This window comes from Podarcis bocagei, assembly GCF_964188305.1.
Source record: "Podarcis bocagei genome assembly, chromosome: 8".
NCBI lineage: Eukaryota > Metazoa > Chordata > Lepidosauria > Squamata > Lacertidae > Podarcis > Podarcis bocagei.
In genome coordinates this window covers 33,986,043-34,010,260 of record NC_138133.1, presented here as the reverse complement: position 1 = coordinate 34,010,260, position 24,218 = coordinate 33,986,043, and the positions used below count along the sequence as shown (strand labels likewise).

The 24,218-nt window shown below is 42.1% G+C and overlaps 2 protein-coding genes across 6 annotated transcripts; one reads left to right on the top strand and one right to left on the bottom strand.

The window, feature by feature from the left end:
- Positions 1-777: 777 nt before the first annotated feature.
- Positions 778-19,042, top strand: ADNP2 (ADNP homeobox 2). Of its 5 annotated transcripts, XM_081205795.1 has the most exons (5): positions 1,218-1,314; positions 4,772-4,896; positions 8,089-8,208; positions 11,799-11,888; positions 12,609-19,042. In XM_081205795.1, the coding sequence occupies exons 3-5, from the start codon at positions 8,101-8,103 to the stop codon at positions 15,588-15,590; spliced, it is 3,180 nt and encodes a 1,059-aa protein (XP_081061921.1). In that variant the 5' UTR covers positions 1,218-1,314; positions 4,772-4,896; positions 8,089-8,100; the 3' UTR covers positions 15,591-19,042. The 5 variants fall into 5 exon arrangements, with proteins under 5 accessions (XP_081061922.1, XP_081061924.1, XP_081061921.1 ...); XM_081205796.1 differs by lacking the exons at positions 1,218-1,314; positions 4,772-4,896 and adding an exon at positions 778-962; XM_081205798.1 differs by lacking the exon at positions 4,772-4,896 and having other exon boundaries at positions 983-1,314.
- BLOC1S4 (biogenesis of lysosomal organelles complex 1 subunit 4) lies at positions 18,745-23,670 on the bottom strand. Its single transcript, XM_081205843.1, has 5 exons — positions 23,328-23,670; positions 22,659-22,730; positions 22,169-22,270; positions 20,918-21,052; positions 18,745-20,015 (listed from the first exon to the last, which is right to left on the bottom strand). Exons 1-5 carry the CDS (start codon positions 23,559-23,561, stop codon positions 19,914-19,916), a joined length of 645 nt encoding a protein of 214 aa, XP_081061969.1. The 5' UTR covers positions 23,562-23,670; the 3' UTR covers positions 18,745-19,913.
- Positions 23,671-24,218: the final 548 nt, after the last annotated feature.

Below are 24,218 nucleotides of genomic sequence, written 5' to 3'. Positions count from 1 at the left end.
AAAGTCCTATTTTGTTGCTGTCACTTAGATTAGCAATTTTTCAACAGATCAGCACATTAGGCTAAGAAGGAAAGTTGGAGCTCTACATTGGGAAAACCCAAGACCTTAAAAGACCCAAGACCAAGAAAGATATAAAATATTAAATTGCCTAGTAAGAACTAGGCTGAGATGCTCCACAAGGATTGGTCTGTGTTCTGCTCTAGTTGCATTTATTGGTTGGTGGTTCCATCTATCATATAGTGGTCCTCATTAACATTTCACAATGGTTCCTAAGGCTCATGAACAATCTTATTATGAAGTTATGATAGACAATCTAGTTTATCCTTCCTGCTCTTTGAGGAAAGAGTATTCCTCATTTTTTTGTATGTCAAGGTGTATATGCTGTTGAAAAGTGTGAACCTTGTGAAACACTTTCCCTCAGAGGCTTCAGTGGTTCCCTCATGCAATGAGATGCAAAGCTTTTTGACATGTCAGCATTTCATTGGCTGCTGGCTGTAAGGTGGGATTTCACCAACATACTGATTGCAAACAAGGCTTCCACAACATTCTGTGCAAATATGCAAGGGAAATACTGCATGGCCACGTGGTGGCATCACATGATATGACATCACAGCACCACGCCCCCTTGAAAATGACGTCATAGCACGAAATCACGCGGGAGTTTCCACTTCGGAGTTGTTCCAGGAGTTGTGCCAGAGCAAGGGAAGGGAAGTGGAGGGCACAGGTGAGTAGTTTAAGGGTGGGGTACACCTCTATAGCACTCCCAGAGCGCTCCCAAGAATCCCAACCATCCTTCCTGGAGAGTTGGTGCTGATGGAGGGAACCAATGGGAGCCCTGGACCACGCGCCTCCCTATTGGTCCACCGACTGACATGCAAATGGGGCCGACGTCACTTCCTTGGACAAATCGAGCGCCATTTTCTCTTTCTGGCTTGGGAAGGAGGGAGGAGTAGCAGCCGGAGGTGGGTGGATGGGAGCGCGGGCTCTGGGGCTGAGCGGGGCGCCCGGTCCGACGCTGTACGGCTGCAGGGCGAGCGGTCGGGCGAGGATGCTGCGGCTGCTCCTGGTACTGCTGCTGCCGCCGCTGCCCGTCCTGCTGGGCCACTGAGCGCGGGCTGCAGGTCGAGACCGGGAGGCGGGGCAGGGCGGGGCGGCCGCGGAAGGAGTGACCGAGCTGCCGGCCGACCAAGCAAGCGGCCGCGGAAGGAGGCGGAGGAGGCGGCGCCGGAGGCTGCAACGCGTCCAAGCGCCTCAGGGAGGCGCGAGCGCAAGAACCGGCGGGCAGGCAGCGGGCTCCCCCTGCCGCCCGGACAGGTAGGTGCAACATTGCGGCTCTCTGGTGCCCAGGGCGGCCTCCGCCCTCCTCAGGCCGCCTTGGCAGGAGCCGCCTCGGTGCACTGCCAGCCAAGCCACAGCCAGAGGGCAACCCCAGCCTCGTGGGGAAGCCCGCCTTCCCTTCCGCGGGAGCGGAGGCGGGGGGGGGGGGGAAGCCGCGAAGGGAAGAAAGGGCTTCTTCCCTCAACCTGCTCGCCTGTCCCCCGCGCTGCCACCAGCTCTAATAAAGTCCGGGGGTTCGTCGGCGGCTAGGGAGGATGGAATGTTGTGAGGCATTCGTGTTTGCAGCATTATTATTATGCGTTTAACAGCACCAGCTCTGCCGTTCTCCTTCATGTGAAACATCAATGATTTCAGGAAGCCTGTAAACTCTCGACTGCTTCGTTGGGGGGTGGCCAAAGCTAGGCCCATTTTTAAAAATAAAAAAATAATTTTTGAATACTAAACCGGTTGCTTAAGGTTGTGATTTTTTTAGGAAGTGCATTAACGGGGTTTGAGTTACAGAGATGGACTGGAGCAAGCTGTCGAGGCTGTTTATAGAGTGGTGGCTGGCTAGTGTGGTACTTTTCTGGTCCCAACACTTGAGGGTCGGTTGATAGCGTTGCACATTTTAGGATCTTGCATTTAATAGTCACTGTGGTACTGTATGTGTGATTGGTCTGTTTCCAGCAAGTGATCTGTATTTCCATGCACAAATGGAAGAGGCTGTGAGATAACTCATATTCCACTGAGAACTGGAATCCAGAACCTTTTTCACAAAGTCATGTGTCTGTATGACCTTAGAAGTGCATGCCTCTCTTTGGTCATAGTGGCTAACCATACGGCAGCTGGAGAAATCTGACATTTTAGGCTTGTAAAGGCTTGAACTTGACTCCCTTGCAAATGTGTTCCTGGCCCACAGTTAGATTAAGAAAGGGAGATCATCAGGAAAGACAGGATAACCAAAGGTGCAGAGGAGACAGTACAAGAGAAGAGGGAAGAAGTCCTGTGCTCACATACAAGTGAGAAGGAAAATGAGAGAGGTAACACTTTGCAGCTCAGACACATTTTGTTTCAGTGATTTTGTCCTCTTTATCTTCTTACAAAAAGCACTATTTTTTTTCTTTACTCCATTTATATGCAGCTTAATATATTAAAAAAATCTCTCAAATGAAATACTGTAAACTGAAACAGCAACGAACAATAAATAATACAGAAATACATTTAACAAATAATTGCATTAATGCAATTAACAGTTTACAGAAATACAGTTAAAAAATAATTGCTGATACAAATAAGCCACCCCTCCATTCACAGTTCCTTCTCCAGCCTCTGCCCTTTCTCCTGCAGCTTCTTTATTGTCTCTTGGGCAGGGCTTGCATTTATTGGCAGGTATCAAGGTGGGCTCCTGCCAGCCTAGCAGTTCGAAAGCACGTCAAAATGCAAGTAGATAAATAGGTACTGCTCCGGCAGGAAGGTAAATGGCGTTTCCTTGCACTGCTCTGTTTCGCCAGAAGCGGCTTAGTCATGCTGGCCACATGACCCGGAAGCTGTACGCCGGCTCCCTCGGTCAGTAAAGCGAGATGAGCGCCGCAACCCCAGAGTCGGCCACGACTGGACCTAATGGTCAGGGTTCCCTTTACCTTTACCTATTACCACACCTGGCTCCAGGTGCAGTAGGTTTGGTGAATTTCCCAGGGGGGTGCTGAGGATGGGAAAAGGACACCATTCAACTCAAAAGTTATTTCTCCAGCCTCTGCCCTTCTCTTCAGCTGATGTAGTAAACGCTTCAGGAGCTCATAAATTCTATGTGGAAACTTGGTATTTCTGCAGGCAGGTGTATCAATGTAGCCTTTTAAAGAAAACTTAGTGTGTTTGTTGCCTCTCCTAGTCAGCAGTGTTGTCATGGCTGTCTTGGCCTGAGTGTTTAGTCCAGAGTAGACATGCTGAATGATGGCAGGTTAATGATAGAATTGTAGAGTTGGAAAGACTGTGGGTCATATGGTCCAACCCCCTGCAATGCAGAAATCTTAGCTAAAGCATCCATGACAGATGGCTTGAATATACAATCTTGATTGCCTTATATTAGTTTTTAAAAAAATGTTTAATGCATCTTCACATTTTAAGATCAAACTGGAGAGGCTTTCAAATGTAGTTGTGCACAGAATTGTTCTTCAGATCATGATCTTGAAACAAGGAAGAGCAGGAGAGATCTGCCATGGCTGGAATTTTGCTGCTTAAGAGTCAAAACACCATTCATGTTCTATGACAGATTATCGTTTCAGCAATTGGAATTGTAGCCAAGGGAAGGCTTTGAGTGAAGTGAAGTTCTCTCCTGTGCACTGATGTAAATGTAAAATTTCCTTATGGTTCTTTTGGTTTTGGTCTTGGTCTTGTAACTCCACTGCTGCTCAAACTTATGTCATTTATCTCTGTCAGCTCTTTGGCCCTTAACATTCAGTGATGTAAATTTTCTGGAAAGTTTTGGAATGGAATTTCTTCCAATGCAAATTAGGCTAATTAACATAGTGGAATTTGTATTGGAATATTTTTAGTTTCCATGGAATTTCTTTTCTGATTTACTAGAGAGTTCTAATTTAGTATGCTTATTTATTTTATATATATATATATAGTAAACAATGGTTAAAAACTTTGCTTGCCTAACATATTTTAAGGGGTAACTGTTACCATTGAGCCTATGAAGCAGAACATTTTTCATGGAAAAATAAAGCACTGGAATATTTTCTGTCTCATGTTGACTATGTTGTTATGCAAAACATTATTCTCACATGAGAAAGTGGTGAGCAAACCAAATTATGTATCATGTATAAAGTGGAGCAGTCCAGTCCAGGAATTACGTTTTCCAGTTCACTAGGGTCAGGAGCAGCTCCAGTCCAGGTCTTGCATACAAGCTCTATAGAGATCTGATCCTGAAGCAGCTGAAGATGTAGATTTATGGTGGGCTTTCCCCTCTATGTGCTCAGGGGTCCACAGTTTTAGAGGGCTACATCAGAGGCAAGACCCTGAGTCAGAAGAAGGTGAGATCTTTGTCTCATGACTTTGTCTCACACGCTTTCCAAATAAATGCAGACAAGAGAAACAAAGAAGGAGAAAGTTCTTTGTTCCAGTAGGCGCAGCTTACCTTCCATCTCAGTGCTCCCAGGCCAAACATAGACACTTTTGTCTCCTTACCTATGAAAGCTCAGGCAGCAAGCATGTATCCCAGGAACAGAGTTCAAGAGGAGCCTGGCACATGGTTCAAGATGGAGAGCAGGCATGTATGTGGTGGGCTGCACTGTGGGAAAGTTCCTTGCTTTGACTTTTGTCAGCTCCAGTCTGATACTTCTGATACTGCTAAGAAGAGTTTGGATTTGATATCCCGCTTTATCACTACCCGAAGGAGTCTCAAAGCAGCTTTCTCCTTTCCCTTCCTCCCCCACAACAAACACTCTGTGAGGTGAGTGGGGCTGAGAGACTTCGGAGAAGTGTGACTGGCCCAAGGTCACCCAGCAGCTGCATGTGGAGGAGCGGTTCACCAGATTAGGAGTCTACCACTCTTAACCACTGCACCACACTGGCTAAGTAAGCAGCTGTGCATAGCACAGTTAACAAGCTTATGCATGGCAGTTACTTGCGTACCAGTGCAATGTGTTGTTCTCTTAGACAACAGTTCTAAGTAGCCACAGCATGCTCAGGGGATGGAAAGGTAAGAAGTATATGCATGGTGCTGGATATGTTTTGAAAGCTTTGGTTGCATCCAGTTGCACTGGAAACTTTGCCTGCTTCTTCCACCTGCTGGAATCCTACCACACTGGCTATTTAGCATTGCAGTCTTCTGTTTGTATGTGCATTTCATCCTCTGGTTATGCCGCGATATGGCCTTTGCAAAAAATGTGTTAGCTGAATAATGAATAACTTGTGGCTGGCACTGAACAAAAATATGAAAAACCTGAACATTGATAGCTTATAAAATTAGAAATGGTGGGGAAAATTGAACTTGGAGTCACCTGATGAAATTGATTGGTACTAGGCTGAGGGTAGAACAGTAAATAATTAAGGCAACATCTTACAGAATTCACTGCCACACTGTTGTGACTGCGATGGAAGCATAGGATGTAAGTTTTTAAAATTAAGATGTGGCAATGGCTTTTTAAAAAGAATTGGAGCAATTCATGGGTTCCTCATTGGACTGTGGATATTTTAGCTTCATTGCTGTACTGGTCAGGAAGGAAGGGACTTTGCTTCCTTCACACCACAGATGTTGTGGAAGCTGAGTGTGCTGATGGAGCATGGACAGAGCAATTTCTCTGATCCTCTTGCATTTCCATGCTAGCCTAGGAGGAAGGTACTTTGTTTCCTAGCATAGAAGACGTATGAGCTGACAGAAGAGGCACACAGTGATTTGTACCCCTCCACCAGCCTGTTCCCTCACCTGGATGAAGTTCCATGAATGTGCCTGCATGGAATTCCTGGTCACCCATGATGAGTAATTCAATACAAGGTGGTTATATCTTATTTGTGTACAATAAATTGGAAGTTACAAGGTTAAAGGCAAGCAGTTATGGGAGAAGAATCATAGGCTGGCTTTATTATACAGGAAGTAAGTTACCATGCCCATCACATTGAGTTAGAGAAGATGGTTAGACACTAGATGTCATTCTGGTTGGAATATTTAATGCAGCTACTACAAATGCATCCTTGAACAATCTCTGTTCTTTGGAAAAAGAAGTGCTTGAAACATCCATATAAAAAAACCTCTTAATACCAAGCTTTCAAATGACACCCTTATCAGTTTTTAGAAGTCACCACATACAAAAGAACATTCTTCATGGAATATTTTATTGTAGTCAATTGATGGTATTATTTTTTACTTGCCAACTGAAAAGTGTCTCAGCCCGTGCTTACAGTCTCGGAGGTATAGCAGTTTCTGTTGCTTTCAGTTTTGCATCAGGTAATTACATTCTGGTACACAGTCGTACCTTGGTTTTCGAACACCTTGGTACTCGTTCAATTTGGCTCCCGAACACTGAAAACCCGGAAATAAGTGTTCCGGTTTTTGAACGTTTTTCGTAAGCCAAATGTCCGACACGGCTTCCACTTGAGTGCAGGAAGCTCCTGCAGCTAATTGGAAGCCACACCTTGGTTTTTGAAGGGTTTTGGGAGTCGAATGGACTTCTGGAACGGATTAAGTTTGAGAACCAAGGTTCCACTGTACTCTTATAAACAGACGAATGACCTTGTCATAGCATTTTGAATGTTCTGCATCTTGGGATCATATTACTAGGTATCCCCCAAAATCTTAACATCTCTTAACATATCTCTTGAATAGGTAGAAACTTGGAAGTGCATGTGATACTTACCATAGTATGTTTTCAAAGCTAGGGGTGAATGGGGGGGTGGTCCCCACTGAGGACCTGGTATGATTTTGCTCTTGCAAGTAGCAGTTGGCTTGGAAGATTGTATATACCTATTAGGGAACACAGTTGGTAGTGAGGTAGTATGGCTTTCTGGCTGTAACTGTGTTTGCCCTATGGATTGTTTGGTGGTGGTATTGCGTAGCATGCACATCATATATCTTGAAAGATGTAGCTATTTTTGTCAGCTAGTATTGTGACATATCACTTGGCAGTGTATAGCAATCAAACTAAAGAAGTGTGTATCTGAAATTCACACCTTGAGTTTGGCTTCTAAACTCTTAATACAGATTACTACTTACATTTCAGTAACTTAGTACTTTGAGCAACTTCTTCAGACAAATAGATGCTGGAAGGAAAATACTGAAGTTTTGTGGTGGTCTCCACTTGCAATTTTATCTTTGGCTTCTCTTACTAATGTTTGAACAGAAGAATTGCACCTCTTCAGCAATAAAGAACTTGAGCAGTAGCATCCATGTACAGGCAGGGTGGATAAAAATCAATGATTTTTTTAAAAAAAAAACAGGGATTTTTTATTATTTAAATCGGACTTTTTATTTAAATCAGATTTCTTTGATTTAAATCGGATTTTTAAAATAAAATGCTTTTGGAGGAAAAAGCTTTCTAAAGATAGTTTGCTGTTTAAGTTACATTATAGTTTAAAGGCTATTCATCAGGAAATCAGGATTTGTTTTAAGTTTTTCATCATCAGTCTGGTTTTTTGTTAAAAAAAATCGTTTAACCACATCAGTTAACAAACATGGATACATATACAATAATGTTATTGTTTTAGTTAAATAAATTGTTTAAATTGTTATTAAGGAAATATTTTTATCTCCTTCCAATAAAGTACAGCAGAAAAGCTGTCCAAATATAAACAATAATTTCATAACCTGTCTTTGTTTTTCTGTTAGTATAAACCAAATCAGTAATTTTGGATATCTGTAAAAACTACTCTGAAAATTTATTATTCCAAAAATGAAACCTTCATCTGGTTGTAAATATTAAGATTATACCAGCAAAAATGAGTCTTTCTGTAAAAAAAGATTTAAATCAAGCCTTACTGACTAGTAAAATCCATCCCGCGTACAGGTAGTGCTACTGTATTTTTATTGTGTTCAGTGGCACTTACTCCCAGGGAAGTGTGTACAGGAATTGCAACCTTCCTGTGATAAATATAGCTGCATATGTATTATTTGTTGTCTGCCACAGAAAGTGTAAAATCTACAGATATACTCATTTGTTAAAATACTCAGTAATGAAAGTGAGATTAATTTGAATTTTCTAATTGCATAAGCATAATTTGAAATATTATATTTAACAAAATGATGTATATATGTTGTGTCACCTTGTTTTCTAGGCAAAATTCAACATGCTTCAAATTCCTGTGCAAAATCTTGATAATATAAGGAAGGCTCGGAAGAAAGTAAAGGGTATTCTAAAGGATATTGGGCTCGACAGCTGCCAGGAGTTACTTCAGGTAAGACCCTTATAGTTCTCTATTGTCATTCTTCTTAAGTGAGCTCATGAGTCTTATAAGTGTGGAAATATTGCTTGAAAAAGAGGAGTGGAAAACCAGTTCCAGTACAATTGTCCATGAGTAAAACATCATGATATCCTCTGTAAGTCACTGTGTGAGTGATCATAGGTCTTCAACTGTCTTTTTATAAGATTCAATTTGGGGATTTACTTGTAGCATGCATATTGACTCTTTTTTAAGAGACAGGTTTGCAGATTGGAACTCTTCAGTTATTTATTTATTTAATACATTTTTTCGTGTTTCATTTAGAATGACTCTTAGATTACATCCTATGAAACATGACTTGATATATTTCATGTGTCTATTTTTCTTAAAATAAACATAGAAGTAAGTGAAAGCTTTGGTTTGCACAGAAGTAAGGTAAAGGTACCCCTGCCCGAACGGGCCAGTCTTGACAGACTCTGGGGTTTGTGCGCCCATCTCACATCTATTGGCCGGGGGCCAGCGCTGTCCGGAGACACTTCCGGGTCACGTGGCCAGCGTGACAAGCTGCATCTGGCGAGCCAGCGCAGCACACGGAACGCCGTTTACCTTCCCGCTGGTAAGCGGTACCTATTTATCTACTTGCACCCGGAGGTGCTTTCAAACTGCTAGGTTGGCAGGCGCTGGGACCGAGCAGCGGGAGCGCACCCCGCCGCGGGGATTCGAACCGCCGACCTTTCGATCGGCAAGCCCTAGGCGCTGAGGCTTTAGCCCACAGCGCCACCCGCGTCCCTTGCACAGAAGTAGGAAGTACTAATATACTAGTTTCGCTTGTCAAGAAACAGTATTTACAGAATACACAACTCCTTCAACACCTGTAAAGCTAGAAAAAAGACCAACTATGATAGGTCACATGAAAATATGAATGGAATGAGAGATCTTTGTTTAGCTTACAGATTCAAGCAAATTGGCATTGGTTACATTAATCTGAGGCTGTGAAGCTCAAAACATAAGATTTTAAAAACAGGATTACTTCAAATACAGTCAACCTACTCTCACTTGGAGTGGGAATGCACATCAGTTAAAACGACTGGGCATTCCTGCTTCCTCCTTTATTGTGAGAAAAGAATGGGAAAGAGGAAGTGTGTCTTTGTGGAACTGGTAGCAGAGATTTGACTAGGCTTCCTTCTGGATAAAGGACTAGTTGCTCAGATAATTTTGTCTTGGTGGCTGCTGGGGAGCTGTTGGAGTGTATGTTTATCTTCAACACCTATATATTTTGCTATCGGTGTGCATGCTATGAACCAGTTGTTTTACTTGGCACACACAAAACACACACTACATATTTACACACTATATACAGGTTACATGTAGGCTTCTCTCCTTCTGGTACCAGAGGGGTTTCTGTACTTTAAAGTCCTTGCTTAACAAAGTCCACACACAAGCCAACTTGCAGTTATTCCTGCAACAACTTAAAATCCTCTGGTCCCGAAGTCTGGCAATTCTCCAAGTCTTCTCAGACAACCTCTTCTCAAAGTGTTCAGGTAACTCCACAATTACACAAGGATCCACTCCTTCCTGATAATGACCACAACCAACGACCCATGACCAGTGCTGTAATCTGAGCTCTTTCATACACAAAGTTCAATCTACCCAGTAACACTAATAGGGAAGTCACCAGATTTAGCCAGGTGCATCTCAGCAATGAGAAAGCTCTTTCCTCACTAATAAAACTAACCCCTTAACAGGAGGTTGGCATGAGTTTCTGGTGAATTTGTGCAGGAGTATTAGTCATTGTTTTGCTTTGACTATTTGTTGTGCATGATAAATAATATTTTAATGGTTTTCTGAATTTTGGAAAGACTGAGGGGAAAGTAAAGCAAGAATAGAATTGTATTTTTTGCTGTGTAAAAGCAGCAGAAGCTGGTAGCGATGTTGTAGAGTCTGGAAACAACATACACACAGTGTGAATACAGATGACTAAGTTAACATGTAGCTAACGGGGCCACATTGTAAATGTGTATAGCAATTCAGATAGCTGTGCCTGGCTTTGTTGTGGTATCACGCACATATTGCTGTTGCTCCACCCCTAGTTACTGGCTAGTTCATTACTATGAAGTGAAAACCTACCCTTCCATGCATTGTTGCCATGATTTGTCACTATATCCTGTTTTTTTGTTTACAGAAGTTGATAGTCTTAAAAGTTTGCGCCAAGCAGATGAGCAAAATATTGTTTGCTCTTTTAGGAAAAATTGAAGTTCCCCCAAGTTGTTGTTCATTTTCATATTACTATTATTTATACCCCATCCATCTGGCTAGGTTGCCTTTGAAGCTCACTGGTTTATTAAAGATTATGCATAGGGGTTTTTTGTCAGGATTCCAGCCGCAGTCAGAGGTAACTGGCCTCACTCCAGGCATTCGGCTGGGATCCTTGTTGACCTTCCCGTCTGCGTCTCCCGGCAGGCAAGGTCGTAAATCGGCGATCCTCCTCAAAAGTGAGGAGAACACACCCTCCTCCTTCTCCCTCCCTGCACTCCCCCAGGGAGGGGAAGAAAGACAGACAGGAGTCCTATTTACATGTCTTTATTCCTGTCATTCAGCAGTACAGAGAAAACGTGTCTGTACTCTCCAGACTCCGGCAGTAGAGTCACAACTCCACCCTGTACTTCCAGTACAGGTCAGATGACACTCTGAGCTAACATCCGGTGCTCAGTACAAAGAATAGACTGCCCCTTTTCCCCACCAGTACAGTTCCAGACAACAACATCCTGTTTTGCTTTCCAGCCACCTGCAGCTGGATTTTGCATTGCTGCTTTTTCCTGACATTTTTAAGTTTTTTTTTTTTTAAAACATGAAATCAAGGTCAGTCACAAACACACATTCCATCAGGGCACTTCATTACATCAAACACACAGAACTTTAACTTCAGAGATATGACTATAGTTTCTTGACAAGCAAAGCTTGTTCAGATACACCAGAAATTGTGCATTTTAAAAGTCTAGCCCAATTAATTGCAAATATTTAAAACTTTCAAATTGCATAAACTACACTTGAAATAGATTAAACTTGAAATCTGAACAAAGTTGGAAAGGCAGGGGAGACAAGCTGCAAAGAAAACTCTAGCTGTGAGACTCTATAGCTTGGGTTAATACCTTCCACGCTCAGTGTCATCTGTAGATTACCCACACAGAAGCAAGTAGTGTGGGGAAGCCTTAAGATCTGATAAGCTCACCAACTTTACCACACTTTGAAATCCATTATTGGAAAAAGGCGACATAGCATATATATTTTTCAAATTGCAATTTTAATTTTGAGGTTGTATCCAGTATTGTGTGAGTAGAGCTGTGCTTGTGCCGCCTCTACTCACTAGCCCCTAAAATCTGCTTCAGAGGGTCCCCCAACTCTCTGGAGCAGTTTTTGCTGGTGTTTTGGGACTGCAGGGCAGGGGGGAGTCCTGTTGTGCAAGGGAGGTGTTGTGAGTGAATGGAGCAGAAGCATTGGATACAGCCTGCAGTTTATATCCAACATAATCTTATTGACTTAGAATTGTATAAAATAGGGTTTTCTTTTAGTTGCATGCTGTTTTAGAAATCTTTGTTTTTTCGTAGACCCTGAAAAGTTTTGACCCAGGAGAAAAATATTTCTGCAACACTTCGTGGAGTGATGTGTCTCTTTGGGAGTCTGTGACCAGAAGAAGGGTATGTTTATTCATTACAGTTTTCAGAATGCTGTTTGAGGCCACTGGTTTGTAAATACCTAGTGGATTTATTTTAGCCTTTGTGATACAGCATGGGATCAACTGTGCAATGCAAACTGTTTCTTAGATGGCTATCGATCTTAGAAGCTGATTGCAATATAGCAAGAGGTGTGCATGCTTTTCTTAAGTTCACATGGAACTTGGTGTATTATTTATTTTTTTAGGATGCTATTATAATGACTGATTAGAAGATGAAAAGAAAATGATGGTCTTGAAAATGATGATCTCAAAGAGTAAAGAAACTGTATTATTGTTTCCTGGTGACTAACTGATCACCAAGCAGTAGCTTTCCCACATTGTTTTCTGTGTTGGCTAGAATCCAAATTTTCACCCAGTTTTTGAATGGGGCTATGGGATGGGGTTATGTTGCCAGCACAGCAACATAAAACATCTACATCATTTTGCTTGTTCTGCATACAGTTTGTGTTGTTATGCAAGCATATTAGTGATGAGAAAGTTGTGTTCATATAAATGCATAAGATGTTGGCCTTTTGTTAATGCTCTCAGATGTGGAAAGTTTTGATCGCCTGAAGAAACTTTTATGTTGACTGAAATTAGTATAGTGGCTTTCAGGACTTTGGTATTTTTATTGGGCAATCAACATAAATATGCCTTTTGTAGATGCCAGTTGAAGTAACTGCCCCTTTTTCTTGTTTTTCAGAGATACAGAACAAATCCGTACTGCTGTAGCCTCTGCAAATTCTCATCAAAATTTCTTTCTTCTTTCAAAAACCACTTGAATCGTTACCATGAAGATGAAGTTGACCAAGAATTAGTTGTTCCTTGCCCAGAATGTGCATTTGCTTCTCATTCCAAAGTAGTGGGGAAACACCTTCGTATATTTCACTCTAAGAAAAAAATTCAAAACTATAATGTGAGTGGTGGCATGAGACAATTCCGGAGTGATGCAGTAAACTTCATATGCCAGAAATGTCAGTTTACAGACACATTATACTATAATACGAAGAAACATGTATTGGTAACCCATTTCCAAAGCCTAATAAGCACATACTTTGAGGAGAGGCCTGATGAAAGTGAAGAGAATTTTACTGATCACTACTGTAAAAAGTGCAATGCTTTTGCAAACAGTCGGGATTCTTTAATATACCATGTCCTGACATCTGAAGTACACAAAGACCTGGAGAATATATTGAGACCTATAATTTCAGTGCAGCCTAAAAAATCAGGACAAGCAAAGTCACAGCATATCGTCAGTATTGCACCCAAGCCTTCCACAGTTGGAGCCACACCATCGCTGATACCTACCACTGCTTCAGTGGGTTCACCTTCTCCTACATGTATCCAACTTTCACTTCCATCAATGAATCAGAATCAGAATGTGGTGCCAACAAAAGCAGTCCCAAACACAGTTGGACCAAGTGCCTCCAGTAGCCTGACACATCCATCATCGTCAGCTTCAGTTGCCCAGTCATGTCATACACTACTGCCTAGCCAAGCAGGTCCGAACAATGTGACTCTTCGGCCTGCAGTTCCTCATCCAGTCTTTGTTTCTCATCGACTTCCTGTGAAGCAGCCAGTGAGACCTGACATTCTCTGCCTAAACCAGCCTCCTGGGAGCATAAGTCGAACTGTTCCTCCAGGAGTCCTTTCATTCACTCGCCCTGTCCGGCCTACCCTGCTTCCTGCTAATCAATCTGTTAGGGCCGTTGGCAGTCCAGTTTTGCCGGGGTCTCTCCCTGTAACTCAGCCTGCTGGTTCTCTGAACAGACCCATTGCGGCTAGCTCTGTTCCTGTAAACAGGCCTTCTTCACCTGGCGTCCTTGCTGTAAACCGACCTGTTGGTAGCTTGAACCAGCCCAGTGGTCCTGGGGTCCTTCCAGTCACCCAGGCGATCCCACCAGGGGTTCTTCAGTTTAATCATCCTGTTGCACCTGGAGTTCTTCCTGTAAACCAGTCAGTTGGACCTGGGATTCTCCAGTTCAATCAGCCTGTTGCACCAGGAGTACTTCCTGTAAACCCGTCTGTCAGACCTGGAGTTTCTCAGAATGCTACTTTACTGACTGCGGGACCTATCCTTCGACAGTTAATTCCAACTGGCAGACAAGTTAATGGGATACCTACGTATACCCTTGCCCCCGTTTCAGTAGCTTTGCCTGTGCCAGCGGGTGGAGGGGTGACAACAGCTCCACCTCCTCAGATGCCTGTTCAGCTGATGCCATCTAGTACAGTTACTCAGCAGTCTCAGGCTCCAGCTACTGTGCCTTCCTCTGAAGTAGTAACTTCTTCCACGAATACCCTTGCCAAGACTTCTGTCTCTGCCTCTGCAATGAGCCTAGCCCTTAAACAGGCCAAGCAGTGGAAGACTTGCCCTGTTTGCAGTGAGCTTTTCCCATCAAACGTCTATCAGGTGCACATGCAAGTGGCTCACAAATGCAGTTCAGGGAAGACGGGCAAGCTTGATACAGACAAAGTTGCAGCCTGTGCACCTTTTCTGAGATGGCTAAAAGATAAGACAGTCAGGTGTTTTTCTTGTAAATGTTTTCTCTCTCAGGCAGAGCTTATAGAACATATTTTCATACATGGATTAGCTTGCCTGTTTTGCACCAGTACTTTTCACGACCTAAAATGCCTTGTGGATCATACTAAAACTGTACATAAGGGGAAGAAGAAACTACATGCAGATTATGATGACAAAGGTTTTCAACTTGAGAGTGATTCGGAAGGTGACCTGGTGTTTCCTCACTTTGACTTCAACATAACTGTAAAAGAAGAACTTTGTGAAAAAGAAGTATACCTAGCATTACTTGCTGGGGTAAATTCAAGGACACTTATTCCTCTGTACATGAAGCTGCAACATGAGACTGCTGATATGAATAATGGCAATAAGAAAGTATCAACTTGCCCTTTTTGTTACGGTGTTTTCACTAGCCTAGAAGCCTACGAGTTCCATTTGAAGGACAGGCACCATATCATGCCAACTGTGCACACCATTTTAAAGACCCCAGCTTTCAAATGTATCCACTGCTGTGGTGTATATACTGGCAACATGACTCTGACTGCTATTGCTGTGCATCTGCTTCGCTGCCGGAGCGCTCCCAAAGACAGCACCCCAGCTGTGAAGATGGAGCTTGAACTCGACGAGAAGAAAGATCTGGCACTTGTGAATGGTGAAAATCATGATGATCCTTCTCTCTCAACAAAGAGGAAACTATCTGATCACCTTTATTCTGTTGCAGAGGACCAAATGAATGATGACCAGCCATTCCTGATTATAGACAGTGGCACAGCCCAAGTTCCAGCTAAGGAAATGACTTTTGTGCCTTCCAAGAGACAAAAGACTGATCATAAGTCTGAAACTAAGGGCCAGCCCTCCGTTGAGAATCTTCACATTTTAGCATTAAATCCAAAGCCATTCCAACAGTGCTCAAATGAAGTTCAGAAACTGTTTCTTATAGATTATTTTCACAAGAAGCCGTATCCCTCTAAAAAGGAGTTAGAGTTACTGTCATCCAGTCTGTGTGCTTGGAAAGTTGACATTGCATCATTCTTTGGGAGAAAGAGACATACCTGCCTTAGGGCAATAAAAAAGCTTAAGCCTTCTGTGCTTTTGGGATTCAATATGTCTGAACTTAAAAATGTGAAGCACAGTTTGAATTTAAAATGTGAATCAGAAGATGTGTAATTTTTTTTTTAAAAAAAACTCTCATAAGGCAATCAAGATTGCATATTCAGGCATCTGATATGGATGCTTTAGTTCAGATTCCTGCATTGCAGGGGGTTGGACTCGACCCTCGGCGTCCTTCCAACTCGATGATTCTTTGAATTGTCTCACTGATTTAGTTTCTTGTGATTATTAAAAGATTAGTACGCAGTGCCTCTTTCATTTGGGCTGTGTGTTCTTTGTGGCAGTAGGGTACAGTATAGTATACCTGAGGCTCTGGGTTTTTGTTTTGTTCTTTTTTGCTGTTCATGGGGTAGTTTTCTCTGCCTATGGTTTTTATACAATTGTGTAACAATTTTCCTGGCTTTTTTTTTAAAAGTACAAATTGTTTCTAAAAGTGTATATGTTTGATAAAATAATAAAACTATTAGGAGGGCCATAATTTAAAAAAGCACCTCCCCTGTCTTTAAAATTAATATGGTTAACTTGTAACCTAATCTTCAGATTGCTCTCCAAATTAACAACCGATTTACCAGTGACAGCTATAACAAATGCAGAAACTTTGATTAATTGAAAAGTAGCAGTTGCTGTCTTTAGTTATGAAACATGTAAGCCAAGGATTTGCAAGCACTGTTTTCTAAACTATTTGTTTTACAATAAGAAACTATGAAGGCTTACATAAAAATTGGCAACTTCTCTCCCCTGATGTTAAAACTTTGGTTAAATAATCTTTGATTTGCATTTTGGAATAAATAAGAGAGAGGAGCTGTCCATTTGATATTGAGCTATAATGACAACCTAGGGATCTTTTCATATGGCTCTATTGCTTGCTGGGAGCTCTGATGACATAGCATACTGTTCCAGGCAGCACTTGGCTATGTACACTTTATGAAGGCTTTTCACTGGCTGCTCTGCTCTATGTTAGCAAATAATCCCAAGCCACTTTTGTTTGGGGCAAGGGATCAAAGACTTCAGCAACACTAGCCTAGTGCAGGCCCTGAGTTTATTCAAGTTTCTCACTGCATTTGAATCAATGTTTATTGAAAGCTCTTGCTTATCATTACAGTAGCTGAATTATTTCCTGCATCACCCAGATGACAACCTTGTCTAAAGTTAGGCAAGAGATTGAACATGCAGAGTACTCTTTAAAAACAAATAGGCCTGAGAACAGGGGCAGGTTTTATTGCTTCTCTTGTCTCTTTCTTTTCAGCAATGTATGTTCTGATATCTCTACAGAATACTATTGTTTTAACCACCAACATTTAACATTCTGTTCAGCTTGACTAGGACACCTTATTACTTTAGCATCAAGAAAAGAAAATGATATATTTGGTGTGCTGACTTGACATTGTTTTCTAGTTACTAACGTGTCTTTTATGGCAAGAGAATTTTTGTTAAGGTGAAACTGCATGTAAATAACTGTGCAATTTAAGCAGTTGCATTATAGGCTGTTCAGTTTCTATAAATGTCAGAAAATTGTTCAGAGGGCTTTTTGGTTTGGTTCTATTCTTTAATACAATCTCGTCTGACAGTGAATAATGCCAGTGCAAAAAATAAATAAATTCTGCAATGGGGGTCCTGTAGGCACAGGTAGATTATTTACTTTTGTTTCAGCATTGATTCTTATGTATATGCCAGAACTTGGTGAAAGAAATGGATTCAGGGGTGAGCTGAAGTAGTGGTGATTACTACTTCTTCTACTGTTTTAACTTTGACCTTCATCCATTCATGTGAGAATGCCCAGAGAATGTGGAATAGTGCCTCCCTCTGCCATTTTGTGGGAAAAAAACTAGGAGGTAAAAGTAGTGGCAAAAGCAACCTGCTTTTACCTGAAACCCAGATGCTGGCAGTAAGTACAAAACAAAAATCACTGCAGACGTTAAGGAAAAATCAACTTTGGTTTGGGAAATGACGACCTATAAATCAAAACTGACTGAAGTGCAAATATCTGTGTTCAGTGCCGACCAACTAGGCTGAATTTCAACTTGGCCAAAGTTAATATGTGAGCTTATTTTAAGTTGCAGGATACATTATATGACAGTGCTAATTATTATGCTTGGCTCTCACTACAGCGCATGTATGATCTGCCAAGAATGGAAGTGAATAGAGGTGCATTAGCGGTGCTTTCGTGAACAGCTCCTCTTAATTTTTCTAGACGCCAAGGATTATGAAGGAGTGAGAAGAGCACATAAAGCTTGAGCTGCTCCTTACAGTAGGAGAGAGCCTGGTCTGTTACATGTTAGAGCTATTGATCCGTTGACTTCAAATAAACCCAAGTTTTCAATTTTAGATGTGTATAGAAGTTTTTAAAGTGACGTAATGAAGCAGCATTCAAGCAAGCAGCCCTTTGAGAACTCTTTGTTTCCTGTATACTGTGTCTTAGACCCTGTAGGCAGGCTTGAGCTGTAAAACTCCCTGGCAGCACTACTTCAGGCCACAGGTGTGTTGGGTGTTTGGATATGCACTGGTGAGGGGCATTGCCTATGCAGGCTGTGTATATTAGTGAGACACTTAGGTTGGATCCTCTTTCCTGACAGGTAGTCTTTTACATGAAACATGGTTCCATTTAATCGTGTAGCAGCCCACTCAGACTGAAAGAGAATTAAGAAAAAGCTTTGTTTGCCACTGCATTCTGCTGAATACATTCTGTGCACCCTTTGATTCTGTAGAGTTATGTTAGTCATCTCATGTTTGGGTGAGATTATAATACATAATTAAGAACTACTATCCCGAAAAGAACCACATTCTATCTCCCCACCAGTATCCCCTGTACAGTAGTGAAGAATTGATTATCAAGAGGGTGCAGAAAGTATTTGTGCTTGCAAAAGCCTTTGGCTAGGTTTCTCAATATAGCAGCATTGAAAATAGTTTCACTGCTAGAGGAAAAGTCCAAATTCCATAATCCTCTTTTAATAAAAATACATCCTAGTTTCTGTAACAATGTGAGAGTTGACTTATATAGATGAGGGGTTGCCAGTCTTTTTTAACCAGTGCACACAGTTTAAATTTTGAGAGTTAACAGGCTGCCATTGGGGTGGGGGGATGGCATGCCATAACACTATATTAGAGAGTATGATCTTGATGAATTCATTGGCCATAATCCCAAACAAGTGGGCTTATGAGTGCAACCTTACATATTTATAGTTTAAAAATAAAAACGTCATACGCTAAGGAATCTTATTTAAACTTTAATTAGATTTTAAGTTATAAGAGCTTTGGCCACTGCTTTTGGCATTTTATATACAAATGTTTTAAGGTATTCATCAAAAAGGGCTTTGTCAACAACAGTTCCCCAGAATTGCAGTAGGCAGCACCTATAGCTGTTTGACTTGACTGCAGCTTTTGCCTCTCCTTGTTTAAACAGTGCATTTCCACCCAATACATTGAACTGAATCCAGATACATTCATTAAAAGGGCATGAATGTATAGTTTTGGTCCTTATTGCACTTAAAAGTACCACAGAATATTTTTTTTTTAAATATCCTTGTGGTATGTGGGTTAATACTAGCAGCAGAAATAAAAAATGTGAGATGCAAAAGCATACATTTCCTGTTTTCTCCCCTCTTAATCTCTTAACTGCAGATGGGTATTTATACATTTTTTTATTCCAATTTCTGAAATGAGAATAGCCAACAAAATATTACTAGAGTATGGCAACTGGTTGCCCATATGCCAGTCTACTCCTGGGCAGAGGAAGACAAAAATGAGTTCTATTGCTTGGCCACTTCCATTTCCCCACAATTCATTTTGGGCCCAAAGAAGGGGCTGTAGATCTAAGGAACACATAGAAAAGTATACCTGCTTCTACCTAGCCTTTCAATGTTGACAAGTAAAAAAGGCAGGTGTGTGTTTATGGCATCCTTAGGGGGCAGGTGTAAGAAAAGAAGGTATTAACTTACGTGTTACTTCCCCACTTGCCTTCCCTGACACTCTCTAGCCTGGAAAGGTAAAAAAGGTGTTTGGTAGGTAGCTGATCATAAGGAAGCCCATTCTGCACACACTTACCCTCTTTCCTACACATAAAATCAGGGAGGGGGAAGGACTGCTTATGTCTATATGGCATGAGAGTGTGCTTGCCTCCACCCAACCCCATCTCCCTCTCCCTGCCTTCAAAGTGGGTTACTTAGAAGGTTAGCTGCCAAACATGAGTGTATAGTTCACCTTGTTGGAAGACTGGAAAAACAGTATATTCTATACAAAACTAAGCTGAAATATGTTTGAAGAGGGCCTGGGACACATGGGAAGCAGCAGGACATAATTTCCAAAGAATTGCAACTACCTAAGATCAGCACTGAACTCACTTAGATAAGACTCTCTTGTCAATAATGTCATTGTCAAGCTAAATCACATATACTGTGCTTCACCAAGGGAAGGAAAGTAGTCTTCTGTCTTGAAGAGATCAGGAGGTTCATAAACTGTTTGATTCTGCCTTGAGGAAGATGTTTTCTGGAATTAAAACCTGTATGTTAAAATACTTGCTCACAACAGAACAAACAGAAATAAATCATGAATTTCCCACAATTTTAGTGGTAGCTTAAAAGGAGCCCTGCTAGTAGTATTCTGTTCCCACAGTGGCCAAACTAGATTAGAAGCCCACAAGCAGGTTCCAAATGCAACAGTACTCTTCCCCACTTGTAATTTATAGCAACTTGTAAGGCAAAAGATTTATGAGTCACCGTGCCCGGAAAAACAACAGGCAAGATCCAAAAAGGAACTGAGAAAGAATGGAGCTGACTGTCATTCATTTCTCATGGAAGCAAGTAACTTCTATTCACCTGTGGAGGACTTATATGAGATAGCAAGGTGAATCATGTATGAATCTTTCTGTTGGTTGGTGGGGTAGGTTGGCCACTGTGGGCATACCTTTGTTAACAATTGAGTACTTAGGGGTTACATTTAATAAAACAGTATTTTGCAATCATGGCACATATAGCATGTTCCAAATCTCCTGTGTCCCCCCCCCCAAACCATTTCCCATCTCAGATAAATGCAGGGGTGGGGTGGGGGGTGGGCCGCAACCCTTGAAGGGAAGAAGCACGCTGTAAGCAAATGTCTGTGAGGGATATAACACTCCAAGAAAGTTATCTAGATTGCATTATGTTTCATTCCCTTTTATGTATCTAAATCCACACATCCATATGTTGACTGTCAGGATCAACCAACCACACCTCTACTTAATGAATCATCATCATAATCATCTCAACAGTGGGGAGATTTGCCAAAGTTGTTCTCCTGGGCTTACAAACTAATCTAGTAAGTTGACATCTGAACATAACAAAAGCTTATGATATTTGATATCAAATACATTATTATAGCAAGCATTTCCATAGTTGAGGAACAAAACTTACATTAAGGAAAGATGGCACATTGATTGTGTGTAGAAATTTTTTGAAAGTATTTGGGAACGTTCCAAGGTCTGATTCTGCCTTTGTGATCTGTTCTTCCATCCCTGACACACTATTTCCAACCATTTTTACAAAGGCCTGAAAGACAACAACAGATCAATAGCAATGAACAGGTGCAATATGGGAGAATATTAAAGGGACATTTCTTTGCTCAAATAGTTCTACTGGTCATATAAAAAACCAAATTTTCTGTACAAATGTCAGAAACCATTGGCATCTGATCTACAGCCACATTCCAAATTCCAGCTTAGACTTAGTACATGAAAATCAATGCATTTTAAAGCACATTTAACTGCATTAGATTGTGGGAAAACATCTGTTTAACACATGTTACACAATGGTTGAATAATCCATGTTGTTTTTTAAAAAATAGAACCTTGAGAATCAGTGTTCTTACCTATGTCAAGAGTTCTAACTACATAATTTCAAAAAGTATTGGAAGCACAGTAGGGTTTTTTGGGTGGTGGGAAACAGAACAGAAATGAAGAATCCCAAGATTTCTTATATGTTGAACTTCTAAACTCCTTTGAAATCTGAAGAGCGAGTCATAATTTTTACAATGTAAGATGACTGATTATACTGTGATATCTTGATTTTCGAACGTCTCCGTTGACAAACATTTCAGTTTTCAAACGCAGCAAACCTGGAAGTAAATGCTTCGGTTTTCGAACGTGCCTTGGAAGTCAAACATGTCACGTGGCTTCCGTATTGAGTTTTCCATTTTGAGGCTTCCATATTGAGTTTACCATTTTCAAACGTTCTGGAGCTCTTAACGGTCTTCCGGAATTGATTACGTTTGAAAACTGAGATACCACTGTATATGCCAAGACAGCATAGCAAGCTCTTCCCCTAGTGTGCCTGGATACACTGATTTACGCTACAAAGCCACATTCCTCCTCTTTTATTTGAAATTTACAGGAGCAAGGATTTTTTTTTAAAAAAGTGACAGTTTAAACTAAGTTTTAAGAACAGCGAGGGGCCATGTGCCCAATCTACAAGATCATCTGCACACAGGAAAAGGAGTAGACATGGAAACTTCTTTCCAGCTGGGAAGTTCTACACAAATTTTGGAGCTCAATTGTTTGGATTGGGTGAATATATTTATGTTACAGGATCAAAAAGAAAATAGCCCAAAGGTTATTTCCAAGTAGTCCTGTAAAAAAGGGCTGTGATACTGACACTAGAAACACATACCTCCAGTTTGTCAATCTTTCTATACAGTTGCTTCATTTCCATTGCCTTTGCATGAATATGAGGCACACTTTCACTTACTACTTGAGAGGAATCACTTCGAATCTAGAAAAATAGCAGACAAGAAAAATTCTAAACAGCATTAAGATTACTTGAGATCTCAAACATCATCTAAATGAATAAAATGTTATTTAAACCCACAGGCCACTACAAGTAAAGAATTTGTGTCTAAGTGCTCATATAAAGAACAATCATAATCTAAACAAAACTATTTGGCTCAGAACAATTGGTTAAGGCTATTTCATATTTTTTTTGGGTTGATCTGAGCAAATCTGCACATGCCTGCGGGTAATGTTGGGATGCCACAAAAACTGGAATGCTACATGTTAAAACAAGCTAGATTCAGATTATTAATTTCATGTTGGTGAGAAAGCATGCCTAAAGGTAGTTTGATTTCAGTGGCTGACCATATCTATTGTGTTCTTAGACTTACCATGTCTAACATCCCCACAAACTCATCTACCCTTGTCAGCAAATCTTCCAGACTCTTGTCTAAGGTTTCAATCTGCAAAAAATAAATAAAAATGCAAACGTCACAGGGCATTCTTATGTGGAATTCTCTCCCTAGAGAGGCTCGCCTGGTGCCACCTTTAGGCACCAGAAACACTCTTCTCCCAGGCCTTTGGCTAATTAAACGATAACCTTTTTAATTTGTGTCTGCGATGGGGGTGGAGTTTTTGTTTGCTACTATGTTGTGTCTTTTTTGTGCTTCTCGGATGAGGGCATTATAGAAATTAGGAAATAATGATAACACATGGACTGGAAGAAACTCAGGGCAAAGTGGAGCTTGCTTCTGAGTAAACAGACACAGGATTTGGTTGAACAATGGAAGCAATACCCATTAACCTCCAAGAAGGAAACTCCTCACAAAGTCCAAGGCCAGTAAGACCATAAACTAAAGTCCTACAGCTGCTGCGTTGCATAAAATCGGAGGTGAGAGGATGGACGTAGTCATAATTTATTGGGGGGGGGGAACTGGGGGGGGGGGCTTTGCTTCGAGGTAAGCACCGCGGCGCGACCCAACTCTCCCTCCCCGCTCCGAGGCTGCGGTTAAGCGGCGGCTTCCCCTCCTGAGGAGACGCGGGCGAGTTATTGCGCTCACCTGCCCGGTTGGGGCGACTCCTCCCAGCGGTGAGGGCAGCAGGTACCCGGCGTAGTCCGCCGCGGCCGCGGCCAGCAGCAGCTCCGCTCCGCAGGCATCTCCTTCGGCCGCGTCTTCTTCCTCCTCCCCGATGCCGGAGGCGCTGCTGTGGCTCTGAGAGACGTTGCCGCTGTCGCCGCTCAGCTGCGGAGGCGGCGGCAGCAGCGGCGGTTCCTCAGCTGCCGCCTCATCCATTCGGCCCCCTCCCTCGCGCTACTACTCTCCGCCCGCGCGCATCAGGAAGCCAACCGCCTGTCACCTGACGAAGCGCTTTTCAACGGTCGGCCCGTCAACTGTCGGCGGAGTAGCCTTTCCTCATCTACGGAAACCCAGCGGGGACACGGCCAAAGGGAAGGCTCGTTTGTTAAATAATAAGGGGCGTAGCGGAGGCGTGGCGTTCTTTTGAGCGGAGCCCGTGATTGGGTGTCTTGAGACTAGAGGCCCCGCCTCAGGCCTGGCCCCCGAGAGTGGCCTCCCTCCTTTCCTCAGTCTAGGCTGGAGAGCGTCCAGGGAGGTGCTTCCGCTTTCGTTTTCCCTTCTTTTCTCCCCCGCCCTGTGAACTTAGGACCGCATATTCCTTTTAAAAGCGAGGTGCTGCTTCTCTCTCCTCTCGTTTTGTCCAGCACCTGCAAGGTAGAGGAAGGCTAGGATGCGCCAAGCAGACTTCGGAAAGGAGCCCCATGGAGTTTCATAGCACTTGCTAACAGGTAAATAGGTATACAATTGCAGCCGGAGCCACGTTGGTCTATCAGCAGAGTAGGGCCGATCCAAATGTCCACGAAATAGGGAACATGCTGTGCTGAGATGTCAACCGCCCAACCACAAAAGAGGAAAAGCTGCTTTAATGGTGAA

Coding starts and splice junctions, on each gene's coding strand:
- ADNP2 (XM_081205796.1), top strand. CDS start 8,101: ATGCTTCAAATTCCTGTGCAAAATCTTGATAATATAAGGAAGGCTCGG. Junction 8,209..11,798: donor GCTGCCAGGAGTTACTTCAG/GTAAGACCCTTA, acceptor GTTTTTTCGTAG/ACCCTGAAAAGTTTTGACCC. Junction 11,889..12,608: donor AGTCTGTGACCAGAAGAAGG/GTATGTTTATTC, acceptor CTTGTTTTTCAG/AGATACAGAACAAATCCGTA.
- BLOC1S4 (XM_081205843.1), bottom strand. CDS start 23,561: ATGGATGAGGCGGCAGCTGAGGAACCGCCGCTGCTGCCGCCGCCTCCG. Junction 22,271..22,658: donor TTGTGGGGATGTTAGACATG/GTAAGTCTAAGA, acceptor CTATTTTTCTAG/ATTCGAAGTGATTCCTCTCA. Junction 21,053..22,168: donor GAAAGATTGACAAACTGGAG/GTATGTGTTTCT, acceptor GTTGTCTTTCAG/GCCTTTGTAAAAATGGTTGG.